The 23,573-nt window shown below is 32.6% G+C and overlaps 1 protein-coding gene across 1 annotated transcript in view; it reads left to right on the forward strand.

Moving 5' to 3' along the window:
• CUL4A (cullin 4A) overlaps positions 1 to 23,573 on the forward strand; it is a 60,672-nt gene that overhangs the window by 35,078 nt on the left and 2,021 nt on the right. Inside the window, exons 7-19 of the mRNA XM_023500481.2 lie at positions 303 to 392; positions 1,980 to 2,062; positions 5,692 to 5,759; positions 7,426 to 7,544; positions 10,320 to 10,512; positions 12,052 to 12,156; positions 12,567 to 12,677; positions 12,794 to 12,879; positions 12,999 to 13,106; positions 14,644 to 14,757; positions 16,376 to 16,481; positions 20,108 to 20,280; positions 21,830 to 21,982. Coding sequence (XP_023356249.1) covers positions 303 to 392; positions 1,980 to 2,062; positions 5,692 to 5,759; positions 7,426 to 7,544; positions 10,320 to 10,512; positions 12,052 to 12,156; positions 12,567 to 12,677; positions 12,794 to 12,879; positions 12,999 to 13,106; positions 14,644 to 14,757; positions 16,376 to 16,481; positions 20,108 to 20,280; positions 21,830 to 21,982 — 1,509 coding nt within the window. The remainder of the gene's footprint in view (positions 1 to 302; positions 393 to 1,979; positions 2,063 to 5,691; positions 5,760 to 7,425; positions 7,545 to 10,319; positions 10,513 to 12,051; positions 12,157 to 12,566; positions 12,678 to 12,793; positions 12,880 to 12,998; positions 13,107 to 14,643; positions 14,758 to 16,375; positions 16,482 to 20,107; positions 20,281 to 21,829; positions 21,983 to 23,573) is intronic.

Raw genomic sequence — 23,573 nt, forward strand, 5'->3', positions numbered from 1 at the left:
AGAGATCCAATCTGGCAGATTGCTAGAGAGTTTTAACTATTTTATGGATATTTAAAAGAACTGTTTCAAGGCCCAACATGGTAGTACCTGCAATTGTGAGAGGCAGGGATACAGTGGTACATAAAAGAACACACATAAGGAAAATGGGTGACTTTTTAGTCACTTTTAGCTTTTGACTTATTCTTGTTTTCCCTAAATCTTGGTACCAATTACATGTTAAAATGTCTTGTATGACCTCAAATTTAAAATTGAAACAAAGACTTTTAATTTCTTGTTACAAAATAATAATGTTCATTTCTTAGGTCTATAAAGATTCATTTGAGCAGAAATTTTTGGAAGAGACTAATTGTTTATATGCTGCAGAAGGCCAAAGACTTATGCAAGAAAGAGAGGTAAAAACATTAAATATAACCATAATATTTTTGTTTCGTTTCAGTATTGATAATTTTAATTTTAATATATGTACATTTGCTGACACATACTTTTGTAACTTTTCTTAAAGCCATATTTAGGTAAAATAGGATTTTTGTCTTTAGCTAAAAACAAAAATAAGATGGGGCAGCTAGGTGGTGCAATGGATAGAGCACTAGCCCTGAAAGCAGGAGGACCTGAGTTCAAATCTGGCTAGATCAAAGAGGTGGAACTGGATGAGACCTCCAAAGCCATAATTCCTTCTTTAGCTGAGGCTTTACATGTGATTTAGCCTTTATTATAAATAAAGTAAATATTTAGAGGTAGAATTTGAAACCAGATCCAGTGATTCAATGCTGCTTATGAATTGAAATTCAACAAAAATTATAATACAAGCTAAAAATAATGAATTTTCCCACAAAATATTTTTAGAAATAGAATATCTGTGTTGGAAAGAGCTTTACAGGTTATCTAATTCAGCATCTCCCCTTTTCTATATGATGAGAAAGACTCACCTTGCTAATTAGTGGCAGAGCTGGCCCAGGAGATGTGGTCTTCTGAATTCCAGCCAGTCTTAGTTTTCCACACTCTGCTAATGTCCTGATAATGAGTTCTTTGCATTGACTTGATTAATAAGCACGACCTTTGAACTTTTCTCCAAAATGGCATTTATGTAGTTGCCATGGACTCCAGCTATGGGGTTTTTTCTCCTCATTTGAGCAAGACATTCCAGAACAGAACTTTGCTTCCTCTCTAGCTGCCAAGGAATAAAGTTGTTGCCCTTAAAGAGCAACACTTAAGGTGATTTCCCTGTGAGAAGCTTTGGAGTAGAGAAATCTCATGCTACTTTACAGAATCTTTTTATTAGTATTGCATCAAATCAAATATTGAATGGGGTGCGAAGCATAATATTTTAAGTCTCGTATTTTCTAATTTAATAAATTGTTCATCAACACATAAACAAATGAGTTTTTTTTTCCAGATATGGAAGTCCATAGAACCTCACTAAAAAAGAGAATGTAGTTCATAATGCCAAGTGATTTTGACTTTTAACATCCTGCCCCATTACCTGATTCACTTCAGCCATTGTTGAAGGACAATGAAAAAAAAAATGTAGCAAAACTTTTCCTCAAAATGAATTTTAATGATTAAGCCAAGAACAAAAGTGTTGGCAGTAAAAATGATTTTGAAGGGAGGAGGTTGAGGGGAATGTGTGAAAGTGAGAGAAAAATAAGTCTTGTTAACTGAAAAATAAAATTAAAAATGTATTGGATTTGGAGTCAAAGAACCTGTGTTCAAATCATGAATTAATCTGTGTGACTTTGGATATGATTCTTGAGCCCCATTCCTTGACCTCATCTAGGAAATAAGCAAGTTGTGCTAGGCCTCTTACGGCTCCAATTCTAGCATCTTGGTATTTTTGTTTCTAAGCCTAATTGCTGGATACATTTTGAAGAAAATATAATCTTTTTTTTTTTAACTTCCCAGAAAAAAATGGTCATAGAAATGATCATAGAGTGGTGATTTTAGTATTGTCATTGATCTCTTGGCATTTTTTCATTTGAAAGGTCCCAGAATATCTTAACCATGTAAACAAACGTTTAGAAGAAGAAGGAGACAGAGTAATAACATATTTAGATCACAGCACACAGTGAGTACTATTTACTTTGTCTAATTTTACCATAGTTAAAATTTTCTTCTTTTACAATCTGTATAAGTCACATTAACATTTATGAAACATTCACAAGGCAACGCTCAGTGTTATGTCCTAATGAGGTGAAATTTGTTTTTAAGGAATCAGCAAGTTGGGTGTTAGTGTGAAGAGAGCCATTTGAATTTATACACTTGGAATAACTACCTGCTCTGCCTAATAGGAGTTTCCTGTTTTCAAGGAAATTAATTCAAGCTGAGCTATTTAAAAGTGTTAAACAAAAAGAGATCAAATTATTATTGATGGAACTCAGTTGGAATTTATCAGATATTGAATATTTTAGAGTTTAACTATAGGTGTACCTCAAATATTGAATCTTCAGTTCTGTATTTACTTACATAATTCCTCCATTCCTTTTAGAAGGAAAAAAAATTTTTGGTCTCCTCAATTCACCCAGCTTGGAAGTAAAGAAGTTACTCAAAAGTTTGATTCTGCCCAATATTGAAACCTTGTTCCATTTTGTGACTTAGACCAGTACATACCCTCTGTCAACCTGGTGGTTCCTTGCTCTCATATTGATACTGAACATGGTTGGCATCTCAACAGCATAATGCAGTGTAGCTTAGATCTCCCTAGTCCAGAAGTTCTACCAGCCCCAATCACCCCAGATAAGTATCACACTGCCTGATTTTGCCACTTTTTAATCTAATGTTTTCATCTTAAAATAATTTGCTGGGTTGGTAGAAGATAGAAAGAATTAATGTAAACCTCCTTCTGACTATGTCTTTGAGTTAACATTAGTGAGTAAAACTTAGTTAGAATCAACAAATGTAACGGAGTGCCTGGAGTAATGATGTAAATCTTTTATTCACATGGGACTTAAGTTTTCTGTTTTTGATCTAATGCACCACCCCTCTCTACTTAATTGTTTAATCTACTTGTCCCCATAGATTTATTCAACTTCATTTATTTAAACTATTCATTTCTTTTTATTTCTTTTAAGTGTCATGAGGGTAAATCTTCTGAGAAATCAAACAAGTTTCCTCATCTATTCCATTTTTATGTTACTGCCTTTGTAGAGCACTCCATTATGTTTTCTGCTGTGCTTTTAGAAAAATTGATTCCTGAAAGAAACAGTGTTGGGTCCTTTCTCTTCTAGAGCAGGACACTCCCATTTCAGGTCCCTTCATCTCAGTCTCTCTCCTTCATTGTTTTTTTTTTGTCTTACTCTAGATAACTGTCGATCATAAAAGAATAAAGAAATCATTATTCCTTTATTATCACATACCTATGAATTTGTAGACCTGTATTATTTTTCTCTCATTTGTCTTGTCTCCTTTTTCCCATTTGTACAAACTTATCACTATTAGTCCCTCACACAAAATTTTAGTCTCTAAGACTTAATTCATATCATTTCTCCTTCTTTTCTAATTTTTTTAAGTTTCCCTTAAATCTTTTGTCCCTGAATCTCTTTTGTTCCTTGATACTATTTTTAACTCCACAGTTCAATTTGTTTAAAAATAAAAACAATAAATTAAAGAAATGAATGAATTTATAACTTTTTCATTTTCTTTTCCCAGGCACTTTTTCAAAAATCAAGAACACTGTCTTTAGTTATAGAATTGATTTGTCTCATTACAGATGTATTGGGTGTTTTTTATTTCTGAGCAGCATTCTGTAAAGGAAAGAATGACAGATTAGAAGCCATTGGCCATTTATTAGCTTTGTGACTTGGGACAAGACACTTATCTAAGTAAAATGATAACTTGGGGCAGCTAAATAGCACAGTGGATAAGTGACTTGGGACAAGACACTTATCTAAGTAAAATGATAACTTGGGGCAACTAAATAACACAGTGGATAAAGCACAGCTCCAGCTGTGAAGACAAGAGAACCTGAGCTCAAATCTGGCCTCAGACACTTAATACTTCCTAGGTGTGTGACCCTGGGCAAGTCACTTAATCCCAATTGCCTCAGCAAAATAAATAAATAAATAAATAACTCATTGGGCTGTTGTGAGGATCAAATAAGATAATGTATGTAAAATACCTTGTAATTTTTAAGAAACAATATGTGGGGTGTGTGAAATGAGAAACAGGAAAAATTGATTAGTCACAATTTCTTTTACCTTGTCTTTACTGGAAAAAAATTAATAGTTATATAAACATAAACATATATCACTTTAAAGTTTGCAGAGGGCTTACAAATGTTATCTCAACTTGATCTTCATGAAACTCTGGGAAGGTGGATGCTGCCATTTTATGAAACTAAGGCTGAAGTTATGACTTACCCAAGGTCATAATTAGCAATTATATGAGGCTGAATTTGAACTTGGATCTTCCTGATACCATGTGTTGTGTGTGGAATAATAAAATTGAGCAGTAATCTAACAGAAGGAGCAACTCAGAGGATCCATTTTGTGTCTCAAAGGTATCTGGTGGAGTCCTTGAAATTGGAGATAGAAAATGTTTTCTCCTGTTAGAATTCTATTTTCTGAAAAATGAGCATGAAAATGTCTTTGTAGCACACAGAGCACAATTGCTCCTGGCAGAGAGCTCTTTTTAAGGATTCTGTAATCTCAAAAAAAAAAAAAAAAAAAAAAACTATTTCTTGTCCAGAAAACTGACAGACACCTACAATTTTAATCTTTTGTGTATAGTTGTGGCATAAAAGATTGAAATAGGAATTAAGACAGATGTACCAGGAGAATCCTTCTGAGTTGGAATGATGGCTGCTCCCTCTAGAAGTTAGGGGTTTCCCAAAATCTTTTTTCTGGTATTGACTATATAAACTCATGGAATTATATCCATAATAGAAATTTTCTTGGTGATGTTGACAGGAAGACAGTTTTATTAGAATTCTATTCTTCACTGTCAGGAAATGAGTTTCTCAAATCTTTTTTTTCTGTTCCCAAGACACTTAGAATAAAATTTATAACGAAGAAGACAATAATGCATTATTGTCAGTGAAAATAATTATCACTGTGAATTAGCAAAAACCTTCCCTTTGGTGTTATAGTTGAAATGTTTCTCTTGTTGGAGTTCTTTTCTGAAGATTTGTTTAAAAAGGCCAGATTATTTTTTGTTATTTTAATTTCATATAATTTTAATATAATCACAGTCAATTCTTTTAAAATATTTTTATTGTGGTTTCTTCATAAGTTAAGACTCTCCTTGTTAATAACTTGCTAGTTAAATATTTTAACATGTTTGTATATTGCGCTTACTATTTGGAGTTTTGTGGTCTTTATTATTAATATTTCATTCCTCTTTCTAGAATCGGGAATGATGATTAATAATTTTTAATGTATATCATTTGTGGATTGCTTATGTTTCAAGAACTAAAACAGAAATTTTTTTTTATGATTAAAAAGTGACTGATCTTACAATATACTTCAGTCTTGACAAGCAAATAATTTTCAGCATTATACATTTAAAATTTTCTGATTATTTGAATTTGCTTATTTTTTGGTTCTATATTGATGGACATTTACTACTATATTTGCTTCAGTGATATAACATTCTACTTGTCACGTGGAATTAGCCTAGTGTATCAAAGCCATGTAATATTTTTGATGCCTTTTCTTTTCTTTTTTTTTTTGTTTTTGTTGTTGTTGTTGTTTTATATAGGAAACCACTAATTGCTTGTGTGGAGAAACAACTTTTAGGTGAACATTTAACAGCGATTCTACAGAAAGGTAAAATTTTCCACATAATAAATTATGTCCTTCATCCTCTGCATGTTCATGAATAAGACAGCTTGATGAAATGGAACTCTGATCTGTGAAATCATGATTCTAATTCTCATTTCAATTTTGCTTCTCACTTCTACAAAAGTTAGGATCTTGATGTTCTTGTCTATAACATGAAAGACTAGATCTTTGAGCTCTTTACTGTCCTGATAATCCATAAATCAATCTTGAATATTTGGTCAACTCCTACTTTATATACCAAATACTGTGATTGGTGCTGGGATACAAAGACAAAAATACACAAAAGAAAAAACTAGTGGTTGATCTCAGAAAGCTTAGATTTTATCCAAGAGATCACTATAATTAACACAAGTAGGCATAATAATATTTTTCATTTTATAAATACTGAACTTTGAATATGGTAGTGGTTCTAGTCATAGGTGGTAAAAATTGTGGGTCATGAGGAAAAGGAAAATTTCAGATTAAAAATTTGAGAGGAAATTGAAGAGAGAGGTGGTATAACTCTTACTGGTAAATTTGCACCAAATGATTTCTGTGCTAAAAAGTCCCCATTTTCATTACCCCCTTTGAAATGTGATTAAGTCAAAAGGATATAATACAGTTAATGGTACTGTGATCTAATTATTTCTGAGAAGTAAGATGGAAAAATAAGAATCTAATTCCTACATCAAAGTTATGGTCTAGAAAAACTAGAAATTAATTAAAAGTTAATAGTCATTGAAGAATAAAATGGCTAAAATGTAGAGATTATTGGGATTGGTTATCCATGTTTCATATACTACAAGTTTAAATGTTATTTGGGGTTTGAAATATGGAATAAACTAGTTCACATAAACACTTTTTTAATAAAGAAAAGTTATATTTATATTTTCTAAAGAATGGCAAGTAATAATAGTCCTGGGGACTTGACCAGAAAGAACATTTGATGATTATACTTGGTTTTTAACCCAAGGACGCAGATGTTTAAATCTCAGCTTTTGCTGCTTTTGTTGTCTGTGATCCTGGGTAGTCATAGCATCTCTGCAGCTTCGTTTTCTAATATATTATTAATCTATTCAGAGCTCAGTTCTAAAATTTATGATTTTATGAATCTTTCAGGCTTCTGGAATGCCCTTTATTAATTGGTGTTTCAGTGAAGTTAAGGATATCCCAGTGACTTATTCCATCTATCATCATCACAAGGATACCAATTATCTTTTAGCCAGAGCAAACATGAGTACTAAGCATTAATTGACATACTGTCATAAGGAGTAGTCATAATGTTGTATGTATTTTCAACATTTTTAATGTGTAGATTTACTGAGTGTAGCAAATGTATGTTTTTGTGTTTGATTTTTGGAGACCGTGTTGTCTCATCTTGCCCAACTTGGAAGTAAAACAGCTTTATTCCAATGCTGATCATCTCAGAACTTTGGCCTGCTCTGTTTGCAGTTTGAGAAACAGTTGGGCAAACTAGCTCCTTCTCCTGGGAACTTGCCATATTGCAATTGAAATCAGTGTGGATACCTGATTGACTCAACTTGCTGGAGCACAGATCTCCTGAACTGAAGTGACTTAGCCTTACCCTCCCTAGCAGCAGGAATTACAGATATGACTTTTGTATATCCAGCTATAATCATGTCTTATAATTTATTTTTTAATTTCATTTTAGGACTTGATAACTTGCTTGATGAAAACAGAGTGCCTGATCTCACACAGATGTACCAATTGTTCAGTCGAGTAAAAGGAGGGCAACAGATACTCCTGCAGCACTGGAGTGAATACATCAAGGTATTCAGATAAGTATTGTGGGAAATGCTTGGCATTATTCTAAAATGAAATTCAGGCCTTAGGTTTGGGATTTTATATATGTGTGTATATATGGCTTTTTTTAAGTCATCAGTAATCTCTCTTCTCTCCTCACCCCCATCACCACCTCTCCCTAGCCAGTTGAGGAAGAAAAACAAAAATCTTATTACAAACATTTATAATCAAGAGGAACAAATTTCTGTACTATGTCCAAAAAACATATATGTTGGGATTCTTTTGTTATTTGTTCATTCATCCAGCTGACTTTGGATTTGGTGTTAGATCTGGACTCTGTATACTGCTAAAATGTAGATCTGGGTGGATCTCACGGCTGCTTTGAAGGGTTATATTGAGTGTTATTTTAATCCAGGATTTCAGGGACAGTTCAGACTAGGGACCTACAAACTTACATTGACTCCCAGAGTGTCTGTTCCAAACAAAGTCTGATTGTTTCTTGCATTATCTGAGCCTTGCAAGCTCCTGACAACTAGAAACTCTGCTAGTTCAGAGAGAAAAACTACAGGCACTTTTTTGATCTGGGATTCCTGCCCTGGTTTTTCCTCTTCAGGCTTCAGACTTAGCAAGAAGCTAGAAATGAGACCCCACTCTGTGCATGCTTGCTTCTGGATTTGCTTGTCTTTCAAGATAATTCCCAGGGGCTTCCTCTGTGGGAGCATTAGGTCAAGGCCAGATCATGGCCTTACTCTGCACTGACTTTGTGACCTAGAAATGGTGTAGGCAACAAAGGTGTGAGTTTAACACCTGTTCACAATACTGGGTCTGCTTTTTGAGTCATGTGCACTCTTGCCATGGTGCCCAAAGCTGGAATGTTGCATGTACACCCTACTTCTGGGTAGACCATGTTCCACAGTATTCAGAGACATCTTTAGCTGTCTCTCTATTCTGATCTGACTTTTTCTTGAATTTCCCCATCAGGATTTTGTCTACAGTTTTTAAATATGTTTGCAGAAATTTTTAAAGTGGGAACTCATTGTACTGTTTTCTGCTACTTCACTATCTTAGCTATTTGTCTTAGTTTTCAGAATTATTGTTAGTTTTTACTTTGTTTTAATCTCAGATTTGATGTTAATGAGTATACAGTAGTACATCTTAAGATGACATTGCAAATTAAAAAGAATTAGGGGTTGTGCTTATGCCGTTATGAAGATTATTCTTTGTGGCTTACATTCTGTTGGGTTTTTTGTTTTTTGTTTTTTTAAGACATAAGACATTTTGTAATTCCACTTTTAAAACTTACAATTGTCTTATGCTTTTTTTTTTTTTTTTCAGATAGGCCAATGTACAATGACACTAACATAATTAGAATAAGAAGAAAGACTAGGTATGAGGGAGGAGAGATCTATGTAGTAAACTCTGAAAGAGATCCTATATACAAAATTCCAATGAATTGACAAATAAGATTGCCAAATAGTTTAAAAATATAAATAGTTATATTTCTTTTTTTCTTCCTTTCTTTGTCCTACTAGTGGCCCATCATAGACCTATTCTTGATAATGATTTGAAGGGATTTTTTTGTCTTCAGAATCAGTCTGGGCCAGGTTATTCAGGTTATTCTTTTGTCATCCTAGTGGTATTCCTTTCCCCTGGAGCTCATCATATTGTGACTGGTTTAGACATCCAGGTTTTGTTTGTGGCTAAGAGCTTCCAGTCTCAGTTTCCCCTAGCCGACACTGCAGTGTTTGTGCTACTGCTCTTACTAATAATTTAATTCTCAAAAGAAGCCTGTTCTGAAAATTTTGTCAAATTAGTTAACTTTTATGGTGTGAAAGTAATCTAAGATATTGAACCATGAATTTGGCCTTATATTCATGACTAGATAAGAATGGTTTTGTTTGGTAAGTATATCTTTTTTTCTTATTTGTTTAAATTTATTTTAAGGAGTGATAATAGACTGCAGAATTTTTCATCATTTTAAAGTTCCTTTAGACTTAGGACACTTTAAGTACTGAATTTGGAAAATGGTTTTAATAAATTAACTTGATGTTATTAAAAACTCATTTCTAAACGGTGGGAGAGATCAGTGTTTCTGTTATAGACCTCATTTCTAAAACATAAAGAGAACTGAGTCAAATTTATGAGATACAAGTCATTTCTCAGTTAAATGGTCAAAGGATATGAAAGGCAATTTTCAGATGAAAAAATTAAAACTATAATCATACACAAATGCTTTAAATCACTATTCATTAGAGAAATGCAAATTAAAACAACTCTCAGATACCACTTAACACAGATTGGCTAACAAAAGAAAAATGATAAATGTTGGAGAGGATGTGGGAAAATTGGAACACTGTTGCACAGTTGGTGGAGTTGTGAACTCATCCAGCCATTCTGGGAAGTAATTTGGAATTATTCCCAAAAGGCTGTTATATAAAACAATGGAAATATTATCCATATCCAGAGAAAAGAACTGGAAAAAAATCTCAATCTTAACTTTTTTTTTTTTTTTTTTTTTTTTTTTTTTGCTGAGGCATTTGGGGTTAAGCGATTTCCCCAAGGTCAAACAGCTAGGAAGTATTAAGTGTCTGAGCCTAGATTTGAACTCAGGTCCTCCTGACTAAAGGGCCGATGCTGTATCCGCTGAGCCATCTAGCTGCCCCTCAATCTAACTTCTAACAAAAAATAAATAAAAATTTAATTCTAAGCCCTTCTCTATCTTAAGTGACATTTTTGATATGAACACAAAATAATTTTTGATGCCATGTATGATTTGGTATTCATTTGTTTTTACATTTACAGACTTTTGGGACAACAATAGTAGTTAATCCTGAAAAGGACAAAGATATGGTACAAGAACTACTAGATTTTAAGGATAAAGTGGACCACATCATAGAAGTATGCTTTCAGAAAAATGAAAAATTCATTAACTTGATGAAAGAATCCTTTGAAACATTTATCAACAAGAGACCAAATAAGCCAGCAGAACTAATAGGTAAGAAAAAAATTTATACAAAACATCTTTTAAGGCAAAAGACAAATTAGTTGAAACAAACATAAAATATATATGAAATTCTAGAAATAAAATTCTTTTTCTGGAGAAAAAAAATCTGTCTTGTCTTTATCACCTTTAAAACTTGGATTTGCAAAGAAAGTCATTTTGAAGAAGCAAAATAACATGCCCCATTAGAGTAAATATTTCATTAAGAAATTTGAGTTTGGTTTCCAAAAGTAGAAATATTCAGTAGAATGTTGAATGAATGTTGGCCATTCTAAAAACTAGGAAACAATTTTTACAATCAGTGTTTCTGTTACAGACCTCATTTCTAAAATAGATAGAGAACAGAGTCAAATTTATAAGCTACAAGTCATTTCTCAGTTAAATGGTCAAAGGATATGAACAAGAAGTTTTCAGATGAAAAAATTATAAAATGCTCTAAATCACATTAATTTAACACAACACCTTTTAGTATTTCTTAATTTGTATATAAGTAGTAATAACTTCAGAACTTCAGTTAATGAAAACAGAATGTATATAATTATCCATGCAGTTTAATTGTGATGACATATTATATGTTATAATCTTCACTTTAATTGGGAGTACAACGATGAGACTCCAATGTATAATGTCCTAGACAAGGGGCACATTCTCTTCACTATTTTTGTATCATATTGTCTGCAAAGAGTGATTAAATTACATGAGTTTTCTCAAGCTAACAAGATTATTCACCAGATACTATTAAATGTATCCTTGACAGTTACAACAGGAGGAAGGAGAGCTATTTTTTTTTTCCTTTTTTAAAAATTTGGTACAACTCTACATATCAAAAAGAATCACTCTGTACTGGATAAGAAGGCACATACTCTTGAGAACACAATACCTGTTATTTAATAAATAATGTTGAATTAAGAGGAATAATTTAATATAAAAACAAATTAAAATCACTGCTTTCTAAAATAATCAGAATGAATAATTCAGGATTCCCTAGAAGCTTTATTATTTAGGAGACATTAAAAGAGTTCATAAAGTATTTTCTTAAATTTATGTATCATTTGGGAAAATTATTTGACTTATTTGCCATCATCACTTTCTGTAACTAAGGATTCAACAGTTTATGCCTACTGTCCCTCTCTATTTAAGATTGCTTTCTATAATTAATCTGAATTATCCTGAGAATGAAAAACTCAAAAACCTTCACATGTATTAGATCAGGCAGTTTCTATTTCTAGAGAGCTCATCTTGGGGATCAGGAAAACATAGTTCACATCTCAGTCTCACCTCTGTTACTCTGGAATCCTATTCAATTCCTGTAACCTCAGTGAGTCTCACGCTATTAATTATGAAAAACTTGACTAGAAAATCTGCATTAGTACAAAAGATTGATTCCTCAGAGGGAGTTCCCTATACTCCATAAAACCATATTGCCATAAAACTATTTCAGGATGTGTCTTGGTTTAATTCTGTTTGCTGATTTTGATTTTTTTATTTTAAATGCATATTTTAAAATAATTTTCAATTATTTTGATTTCTTAGCAAAACATGTTGATTCCAAGCTAAGAGCTGGTAATAAAGAAGCAACAGATGAAGAACTAGAAAGAATTCTTGACAAAATCATGATAATATTCAGATTTATTCATGGTAAGAAATTCTTATATTGAACAAAATTTTACTTTCAGAAATGTCAGTAGTGTTGAATGGATTAAAAGTTCTTGTATTTGGACCTGTTTTACTTAAATTATTTTATTGAACTAACAAGTTTAACCACGTATAAATTACACCAACTTTAGTTAAGAAATTGGGGGGAGTAAAGACAGCCTTTGATTTTTGAGACTCTAGTGTAACTAATGTTATTACAATCATTTAAATGTCATTAAAAAAAGTTGCTTTTATTCCTAAATAAATACTATTCAGGGATCTTCTGATTGAAAAAAATAGCTTTGAATATTAAAGAAATTAATATTTTCTTTAAGATATAATTCTTTAAGAAATAATAATTTCTTCTTTTAACTCATAATATAATCTTTATTTTTATTTTGATCCATAAATAGGTAAAGATGTTTTTGAGGCATTTTATAAGAAAGATTTGGCAAAAAGACTCCTTGTTGGAAAGAGTGCTTCTGTTGATGCTGAAAAGTCTATGTTGTCAAAACTAAAACATGGTGAGCAATTGCAACAATGAGATATTCTTTCCCATCCTTATTCTTGGCAATTCTTCACAATGACTTCTTTTACTTCTTTTTTTTTATTTCTTACAATCTTTTTACTTTTGGAACAGAATGTGGTGCTGCTTTCACCAGCAAGTTGGAGGGAATGTTCAAGGATATGGAGCTCTCCAAAGACATTATGATTCAGTTTAAACAGGTATATTTTGTGGACTAAGTAGATGGCAAATAATTTTTAAAACATCATCCATGTTCGAGTTATGGGAAAACTTGTTTATTTTTGTTTTTGTTTTTAATAATGAACAACTTTGCTTTTAGTACATGCAGAATCAGAGTGACCCAGGGAATATAGATCTAACAGTAAATATACTTACTATGGGATACTGGCCAACATACACACCTATGGAGGTGCATTTAACTCCAGAGGTAAGTACTCTTAAAAAAGAAGTATTATTTATAGTGCATCTCTTAATAGTTTCATAGAAGCCCAGTATGTCTAAAGGCTACAATCTTAGCATAAACATCTTTAGTACAGACATACACTGTTATAGTGAAACTCTTGTGTTGATAATACATTCATGATTTTTATTTGCCTATTGCCTTAGGATTTGTAATATTGTCAAAAGATCAACTTGATCAATTTAAAAGTAATTGTTTTCTCTTTCCACCAATTTCTATTTCTTTCATCATTTATTACTATTTGAACTTTCTCTTAATCTGATAGACTTGGAAAGGTAAGAATTGAACATTATCATTATTATAGATAAAGCAGTGAATAGAATACCGAACTAGGAGTCCAAAAGACCTAGCCTCAGACACTATACTATCTATGTGATCCTGGGCACCTGTAAAATGGTGATAATAATAGCACTATTTCCCAGAGTTGTTTTGAAGATAAAATAAGATAGTATTTGGAAAGTACTTATCAAATATATATTACATAAATGCTAATGTATTGTTATTGAAATTTATATAGCTATTATCTGCATGTAGATCTGGTCACTATACAAAGTTGCCTTAAGTAAGTATGACTATTGTCATTTCTGAGAACTTAAAAGTTTATACATATTATGCCTATAAACTGAATAGATATTGAACAAATGATTTTGTTGTTCAGTCAGTTCACTTGTGTCCGAGTCTTTGTGACCTCTTTTGGGGATTAGGATAGTGGAGTGCTTTGCCATTTCCTTCTCAGCTCATTTTACAGATGAATAAACTGAGGCAAAGAGGGTAAAGTGACTTGCCCAGGTCACACAGCTATGACATGTCTGAAGCTAAATTTGAACTCAGGAAAATGAGTCTTCCTAACTCTAGGTCTGACATTTTTACAAAGACCAACAGAAATAATTATTGATGGAAATCAGATATGAACAATTCCAAGTAATTAATAATCATTTGTATTAAAAAATTAAATTTAAATCTAGAGAATGTTGGGAAATCATAAGTATTCTAAAGCATGACTGTTTATGCTGGTAGTAGCACCTTGAAAAATTGTCAATTTGCTTTGAATAGACTCAAAATATTTTTTGTACAATTGCTGAGAGGAATTAGCATTGCTCAGCTCTAGCTGGGATAACAGAACCTCTTTATTTTTGTACAGTGTTCACCACATAGCAAATATAAAAAGTTTTAAAAGATTCATCCCTTGGTATCTATTTTTATAGTGTATAATTTTCCACTTAAAATATATAGTTCACAGTGATTTTCTAACTTGACAAATGGTCACATAAATAGCTAGTAATACTTCTAAGACCACCACCATGAAATAGCAAAGGAAAAAAATTATTTCATTTAGTTAAGAAACAATTTAAATAAAAGCTATGTAAAGAGAATTGTTACTCTCAATTCTTTTTAAATTAAGTTTGAAAAGTATTTGGTTTTTCATTTAAATCTAGATTATGGAAAACTTGAAGATCTCATCTAGCACAGTATAAGTAATTTTTTTTTCCTTTTACATTGACAGATGGTTAAACTTCAAGAAGTATTTAAGACATTTTATCTTGGAAAGCACAGTGGTCGAAAGCTTCAATGGCAAACCACTTTGGGACATGCTGTTTTAAAAGCAGAGTTCAAAGAAGTATGTTAATGTTAATTGAGTATCTTATTGTTTGGTTCTTAAGCATAATCATTTTATCAAGATTTTTTAATTTTAAACAACAAATAAGCACCATGCCTCTCTCTTCTTTTCCCTCTTCCCTACATACACACTCTCATGGAAATAACAGTTTGGGGAAAAAGAAGTGTTGATTTTACTTTGGAATGGAAAAAATGGAAATTGGAATGGAGAAAAATGGAATGGAAAAAAAAAGAAATCATTCAGTAGTGACACTTAATTCTCTACAGTAGACTATGTTCCTTAGCTTGGGTAACTTTAACAATTAAGGAATTGCTAAAGAAAGAGGGAAACAATTCAAATATCTTGTCTTTAAAAATAGATAATTTCTAATAAATTAAAACTTAGTACTATAATATAATACTTGCAATTAAAATTTAAACTTATGATGTTTCAAAGATATTAAATAACTAGAATGTTCCTTTGTTACATTTTGTTCCATCTTTATTATTCTGTATTAGGAAAGGCTATAGTAATTTATTTTCTAGTTTATCTTAATGAAAATCTGTTCATATCAAAATAATGGCATGAGTTTTGATACCTTAATTTTTAAAGAGATGCTTTTGTGTGTATATAGCCAATCTATTTTCTGTTTTGTAATAATGCTTCTGGTACATTGTTTTTATACAAATTAATTTTCATCCCAAATAAGCATTAATAATTCTGAATCAAAACTAGCTCAGATAATCTCACCTATTTTATATGGTAAAAAATGATCCCCCCCAAAAATGACTAATCTTTTGAGATTATTTTCTTAGTGAGGGGAAAAAAAAGTTGAAGTAAATAAATGGAACCTAACTGAACTTGTATTTGGTGGTATACAACAGAGTTACACAGGGAACCTGGGCTTAAGGAGTCTCATGCCATTTCAATAGCAGCCTTTGGGAAAATGGTAAAGAAGTTATCAATGGTTCCATTGATGTGGGAATTCTTTTTCACCTATACAAATGTCAACTAGCTGCTATTTTGTAGCATAAGTGGGAATATTTAATAAAAATACAAGTCATTTTTTTCTTCCTTTATAATTTTGTTTCTCCCTTTTTTCCCACCTTCTTTCCCCCTCGCCCCCCCTGGCAATTGGAGTTAAGTGACTTGCCCAGGGTCACACAGCTAGGAAGAGTTAAGTGTCAGAGCTCAGATTTGAACTCGGGTCTTCCTGACTTCAGGGCTGATGCTCTACCCACTGTGCCACTTAGCTGCCCCCTACCTTTCATTTTTTAACTAAACCTGTGATTTCATTGGGGAGCTCCTACTAAGGAATTTCTTCTTAATAATACAGACAGGCTATAATTTACAATATGGTATTCATTAAAAAAATCTCAGGATTTAGACACTGGGAAGTTAAGATACTTGAACTCAGGTCATCTTAATTCTATCTAGCCACTAAGCTTACCTCTCCCTTTCCTGTCATATATTTTGTCTTTTAATCCTTCTTAAATCCTGAAGGAAATGACCATTGACTTTAAAAGGAACTCAGTAGGATAAGGACAAAGGAATAATTAATATGGATGGTGGGGATAGGGGATGTAATATTTCAAAAATAAATATTAACTTATTTATCTTTTTTTTTTTTTTCTCTTAGGGAAAGAAGGAGTTTCAGGTGTCACTCTTTCAGACATTAGTGCTTCTTATGTTTAATGAAGGAGATGAGTTCAGTTTTGAAGAAATTAAAATGGCTACTGGTGTAGGTGGGGAAAACTCTATATTTTCAAAATATCCAGTTAACATTCTTCAAAGTACTTATTTGCTCCTGATTATATTGTAGATGTTATATCGTTCTGTCCCCCTTTCTTAAGGGGTTCAGTACCTATTTCACTGTCTTTGTCTCCTCCCAGATTCCTGCCTTGATACTATGGGACTTGGTCTTTTGTAGTGATATTACCTCAAACTCCCCATCTCTCAACTCTTCTATTTCAAGTATTACTACATTATATATCAGCTACTCAGGAATAATCACACCTTGGCTCTCACTGTTACTCACTTCTTTGATCAGAAAGTCTGAGAATTTTAATATTCTATCTTTTCCCTATTTCTTACCCCTCAAAGAAACTTCCTATTCCTTCACCCTATAAGTACTGATGTTCTATGACTTCTCATTCTTCCTTTCCCGATCTTGACTCTTTAGTTAACCAATTCATCATCACACTGTTCTCTACTCTCATATGCTTATCACTTATCCTGTTGCTGCTTAAGTCTTGTTCAAAAGAAAACTCCGGTCTTGAATTGCTCCCATCATCTGTTTTTCTTTTACTCCTACTCAAATGCATCAGAATGAAGCTTGAGGTAATTAGGCAACTGTGCTGATTAATTACATGACAAATTGTTATCTGACTTCAACAGAGCTCTCTGCAGTGCACACAACTGATCAATGACAACAAAAAAAGCCATAATTTATATAATGAGCATAAGGGATAGCAATTTTGATAGACTTAAGAATTCTCATGATCAAAAAGGTGATCAGTTTGACTGAAGATGTGTGCTTTCAACAAAAACTATTCCAGATTCTCTTCTCAAGCCTCCTTTCCTATAATTTCATTCTCCTTGTTACTGAATATCATGCCTTCTACTTTACTAAGAAAATTTAAGGTTTTTTGAAATGAGCTCTCTATTTTAATCTCAAAGCCTAGTCATCACCCCCCATTTTTTACTTTCCCTGCTTATAATAATATAAATTATTATATTATATAATAAAGTTGCCTTTCTCTTTGTCAAAGCTAAACCTTCCACATATATCTTTGATTCTGTTCCTTTCAGTCTTCTCCAGCAGATTTTTCCCTCAGTCACCTTTCTCTCTTTGTAATCTTTAAACTTTGATACTCCCTTCAGACATACCTGTCTCCTTTACTCTAAAAATGAGTAACATAAAGTGTAATGAGCAAAACCAGAAGAACAATTAGAAGACGCTTGATCTTTAGAAGGAAAGCTATGGCAAATCTGGACAGCATACTAAAAAGCATCACCTTGCCAACAAAGGTCTATAGAGTCAAAACTACAGCTTTTCTAATAGCAGTGCATAGCTATGAAACTTGAACTATAAGGAAAACTAGACAATCAAAATCAAATGCACTGAAGAAGGCTTTTAGGAGTCCCTTGGACAGCAAAGAGATCAAAATCAGTCAATACTTAAAGAAATTAGTCGGGCTATTCCCAGAAAGGTTTACATGAAGCTTAAATACTTTGGTCACATAATGAGAAGACATGGTTCATTGGAAAAGACCCTGATTCTGTTAAAGATTAAAGATGAAAGGAAAAGGGAAGACAGGATGAGATAAATACATAGCATCATGGGAACAGACTGAAAGATAAAAGGCCTTGGTATAGTCCATAGGAATCATGAAAAGTCAGACACAACTGATCAACGACAACAAAAAGAGCCATAATTTATATAATGAGTATAAGGGATAACAATTTTAATAGACTTAAGAATTCTCAAGATCAAAAAGGGTGACCAGTTTGACTGAAGATGTATGCTTTCCACCACTTGGTAGAGACTTGATGGGACTATAGGTGCAAAGTAAAATGGAAAATTTTAGACCCAACAAATTTAGCAGAAATCTGAGTATAATTGTTGATAATTTTTATTCGTCGATAGGGGCAGTTATTGAGGAAAATGGGAAAGTAATGATAGGCCAAGAAAAGGGTAAATACATTGAAAGGAGCAAAAAAAAAAAAAAAACTTGAGGGGACACTGGCAAAAACTGTTTAATTGCCATATTAAATGTGTCTACAAGCATGTAAATGCTATATGTGTCGTGGTAAAAACCTTCAGTAGGAACTAGAGTTTCCTCAGTCTATGAACTTTTAAAAATTTGTCTCTAGTCTTCCCCTCATTCAGTCTTCACTCTTTTTGTACCCTGACTTCTGACTTGTCACTTAATTAAAACTTTTTATAAAAATTACTGTAGATTTCCTAATTAGCCAAATCTGATGGTCTTTTCTCACTTCTCATTTTTGACTTCTCTTGCATTTGACATTGTTGACCACTTTGTCTCGTGGACACTAATGGGGTTTTTATTACTCTTCTAGGCTACCTCCAACTGGTTTACTACCTTCTCAGTCTCCCTTGGCTGATCATCATCTATCTGTAACAGAAGTCTTAACTGAATTTTCTCCAGACCCTAGTTGTGTGACCCTAGGCATGTCACTTAATCTCCATTAACCGCAGTTTCCTCATTTATAAAATGGGGATAATTATTTTAAACATACCTCACAAATAATCTCTATTTAGAGGAATCATAGAGCCTGGTCTCTCTACTGAGCTTCAGTCCCAAATGATCAGTTGCCTAATTGACGTTTCAGACTGACTATCCTAGAGACATTGCAAACTTAATATATCCCAAGTAGAAGTATTCTTTGCTTCCCAAAATCATTCTCAGTCTCAGGTTTGTGATCTGAAGATCAAGTTACTTTCAGCTCTTCCCTCTCCTTCACTACACATAATGATTATTTCCAATCAGGCTATTTTCTGTTCCCCAAATCACTCCTATCTGCCCTCTCACATGACATGTGGGGAGCTGAAATGCCCTCTCTTCACATATCTACCTACCAACTTGGTTTTCCTCTCATTTAAAGCAAACCTTCTTAAACTGTGGGTTGAAATCCCCTATGGATGTCATGTACCTGAACATGGGGGGTAGCAAAATTATGATTTGTTGTCAGTAAATGTTTTGAGTTGGATGCCTATTTTATATACCCATACATTCAGGGTCATGTAAAAATTTCTTGGGCAAAAGGGGTGGAGAGTGAAACAAGTTTAAGAAGCCACATTCTAGAGCACTGTAGAGGCTTCTAAATCGATATCCCTACTTCAAGTCTCTCAGTTACCAAACTGGTTTTCCTATGACATGTATTTGATTATATCCCTCTCCTACTTAACAAACTCCAGTCATACCCTATTTCTTCTAGATAAAATAGAAATTATTCTTTGTTTTTTAAAGTCATTAATAACTTAACCCCACCCTTTCTCTGCAGATTCATTAAATCTATATCCCTTCCTGTATGTTGTGATCTAGCAAACTGGCCTTCTCTCTGTTTTTCACATGTGGTATTCCATGCCTTTGCTTGCAATGTATGCTTGGAATGTAACCCTTCCTCCCCTCCACCTCTATTCAAGACTGTTCACACAATACCTTACAATACCTGACATAGGTATATAATAAAACTTGATTCATTTATATGTAACCTGGTTCCCTGCTCTTCTTATAAAATGGTGATTCTTTAATAATTAGAATTATCAGAATGGCAACATTAAGAAATGATAAATGCATTATTCAGTTAAATGTCATATTGTAACTACTTTTTTTCCTATATACAGAGGATAGTGAATTGCGAAGAACCTTACAGTCTTTGGCTTGTGGTAAAGCACGTGTACTGATTAAAAGTCCAAAAGGCAAAGATGTAGATGATGGAGATAAATTCTTCTTTAATGGAGATTTCAAGCACAAATTGTTCAGAATAAAGATAAATCAAATCCAGATGAAAGAAACTGTATGTATTAAATTTTATATTTATTTTTATATCCTTATGACATTTATTAAGGAGTCAGTTCATTTATTTTATGGTCAAATTTCCTTGTGTTAGTACAAGTCAAAAGTACATTGTGACTGCATTAGATTTTTTTATATATTTTAGTGTTCATTATGAATAAAAAAATCTTGCTATCCAAAATTTATAAGAAACTGATAGAAACAGTCATTCCTGAGGCTCTTCAGGAAGTAAAGTCTAGGCCACTTCCTTTATGTGGGGTTTTCAGGATCAGTCTCAGGCTTCATTCTCATACTTACCTTAACAGATATAAATATAAGGAGAGAAAATGAAAAGTAGGAGCTAAGCAAACTTCTTATATGTTAGTATGTTTAAATATGTAGACTGTGTCTGTTCAGAGAAGCAGATGTATATGAAATCCTAAATGGTAAAATTACAGTGTGAAAAGCGCACAGAGTTTGGATTTTAAGTACCTATATTCAAGTTCTTATTCTCTGTGTAATTTATTACCTGGATGCATTTAACAAGCCACTTGAACTTTTTCAACCCTGTTTTCTTCATCTGGAAAAAAGAAAGCTAGATTAACCTGTAAAAATTATAAAACAGAATACTTTATGTTGAATATCCTATGAATTTATGCTCAGTGCAAAGAAAAGCCAATAAAATAAAACTATTTGGGGCATTTCTAGTCTGTTTTAATATAATTTGGCCTTTATTATGTCATCTACTCAAGTATAGTGTTGAAATACTTTGTCTCTCAATGTATGGGCTTTTGAAGGACCAGAATAGGACTTTTTTTCAACCTAGAATTCACATAATTCAAATATTTGATCATTCTCCTTATTCAAGACCCTGCCTTATTTATATATCTAGAGTTGTTATAAATGACAAAGTAAAAAAAAAAAAAAAAAAAAGATTCAGATAAGCTACTCTCTAAAATTCTTACATAAATAAAAATTAATTGTACATATAGATTGCTGGCTTATTTATCTTGATTAATAAAATGTCCTTTCATATCTCAAACAATGCAGTTATTTTATATATACCCATGGTATACTTAAACATAGGGATCATAGCTTAAAAACTAGAACTTAAAAACTTCAACCTCATCTAGCCCCAATATCCTTCTTTTCATATAAGGGAAATAATTTTTCCATGGCCATACTAGAAGGAGTGCTGTGACTCCAAATTCTGCGCTTTTTCCCACTGCACAACACTCCTTCAGAAATACAGTAGCCCCTCCCCAAGTTCTTACCTATGTAACTATGTAACAGCTGGGATATTCTCAGATTGATAGCTCTTATCCACTTATATGAGAGACTGACTTAGTCTTGGGAGGATCTTTGGCCATATCACTTAGCTTTCCTGAGCCTTGATGTCTTTATCTACAAAATAGGAATGATACGTGGGGGGGGGGGAGGGGGGGTGTAAAATAATCTTATGTCTGATTTGTAAAGTGACCTGTCATGTAGAATTTTTTTCTTTAAAATTCAGGTATGTTAAAGAACTAATTTTTTTAAGTTTCCTATATTTCATTATTATTAAACTTTAGGTTGAAGAACAAGTTAGCACCACAGAACGAGTGTTTCAGGATAGACAATATCAGATTGATGCTGCTATTGTACGAATAATGAAGATGAGGAAGACCCTTGGTCATAATCTTCTAGTTTCCGAATTGTATAATCAGCTGAAATTTCCAGTAAAGGTAAATATAACATCTTCAAATTGAATTGCACTTGTAATACAGTACTAAATTATGTTTAATTAACTGAATGTTTGTCAGGTATGTTTTGTTCATTTAACTGTCAAGGGGTTCGCAATCTCATTTCACATGTAACAACTAAGCTTGTGTTATAAGAGCTAACGTCTTTTGAAATAAGCATTGAAACATAGTAGGAAGTAATGGTAAGACCTTTAGGCCAAATTTTTTTTAATTATCATTTTTTCCTGGCCAGTAATAATGTTAAAATCCTAATCTCTAACAGGGAGTCTGCTGATATTTTCAAACAAGGAAAAGTTGGATACTGCTTAGTTTTCTGTGAGGATTTTTCCTTAATATGTATAGACTGAGGCCTCAGAGAATTTAATTTGGAAGGTCATAGCATGTAGTTATTTTAAGTTAACAAAGTAACGGATTTTCACAATTTATTGTTGAAATTTTTTTCATATTATATCAGTTGGTACCTTCTAGAATATTTGAGGTTTTGAGAAATAATTCAAAGGACAACATAAATGATTAAAAATGAAGATGACAAATTGGTATGGCAATAAAAAGTCTCTTTCCACTCAATCCTGTTTCTAAGATTCTAACCAGAATTTTTCTGAGGCTGACTTTTGATTAATTCTGTTTGGAGAGTGCTCTCAGATTTGGTTTACTCTCTTTGCTTCATAATAACTGCATATAGCAAAAAATAAAGAAGTCATCTTAAGTTAATTCTAAATGTATTTATCAGCCTTAATGTTCCCCAACAATGATAGACCTAAGTTCTGGCATCTGCTGAGTAAAATATACTGATCTGATTTCAATATGGAGTTAATAATCCATAATCATATAGCAAATAACGTCAGAACTAATGGTGGTGTATCTAACTCATTCCAGATAGGGAAAAAAAAAAACTTAGTAGTCTTAACCTCTTTTAAGCAGCCATACTTGATGACAAAAATTTTCAGTGATGTTCTTTATGGTGAGGAACCAATTAAACCAAGGTAGAGAAAATATAGCATTCTTCTGAAAATATTTCTTTATTAAATCTGTTATATTTTTCTAGTGTCTCTATTCTTCTCTGCTTTACTACCTTCCTATATTCTCTTCTTCCCCTCTGATGTCTTTCATACCTCATTTTCTAAGTAATTCTAACACTTGATACTAGATTGAACAATTCAATCAAATCTACAAATTTGATAAGCATACCATCTGTGTCTTCATCCAAGTAAATAATAAAAATGTTGAACAGAATTGAGTCTTATTGCATTCTCCTAGAAAGCTCTTTCTCCCAGAAAGTGCTCTACATTTAACATTGATCCATTCACCAGTATTACTTGGTTCTAGTTATTTCCAGATTCACTTTACTATGTTTATATGTCTTACCCACAAAAAAACTGAGAGAACTTGGAATTGGGTTTTGTACGGTTTTTCACCACACCGTGGCATTTCCCAGTCCTATCATTATAATAATAACCCTATCAAAAAAGATGACTTCTTATTGGCGTTCACAGATATCCTTGATACAATTTGGTATTTCTGTTACACTATGTAAGTAAATGTGATATAATAGTTGAAGGAAATATTATTTACA

This window comes from Sarcophilus harrisii, chromosome 3 (genome assembly GCF_902635505.1).
Source record: "Sarcophilus harrisii chromosome 3, mSarHar1.11, whole genome shotgun sequence".
NCBI lineage: Eukaryota > Metazoa > Chordata > Mammalia > Dasyuromorphia > Dasyuridae > Sarcophilus > Sarcophilus harrisii.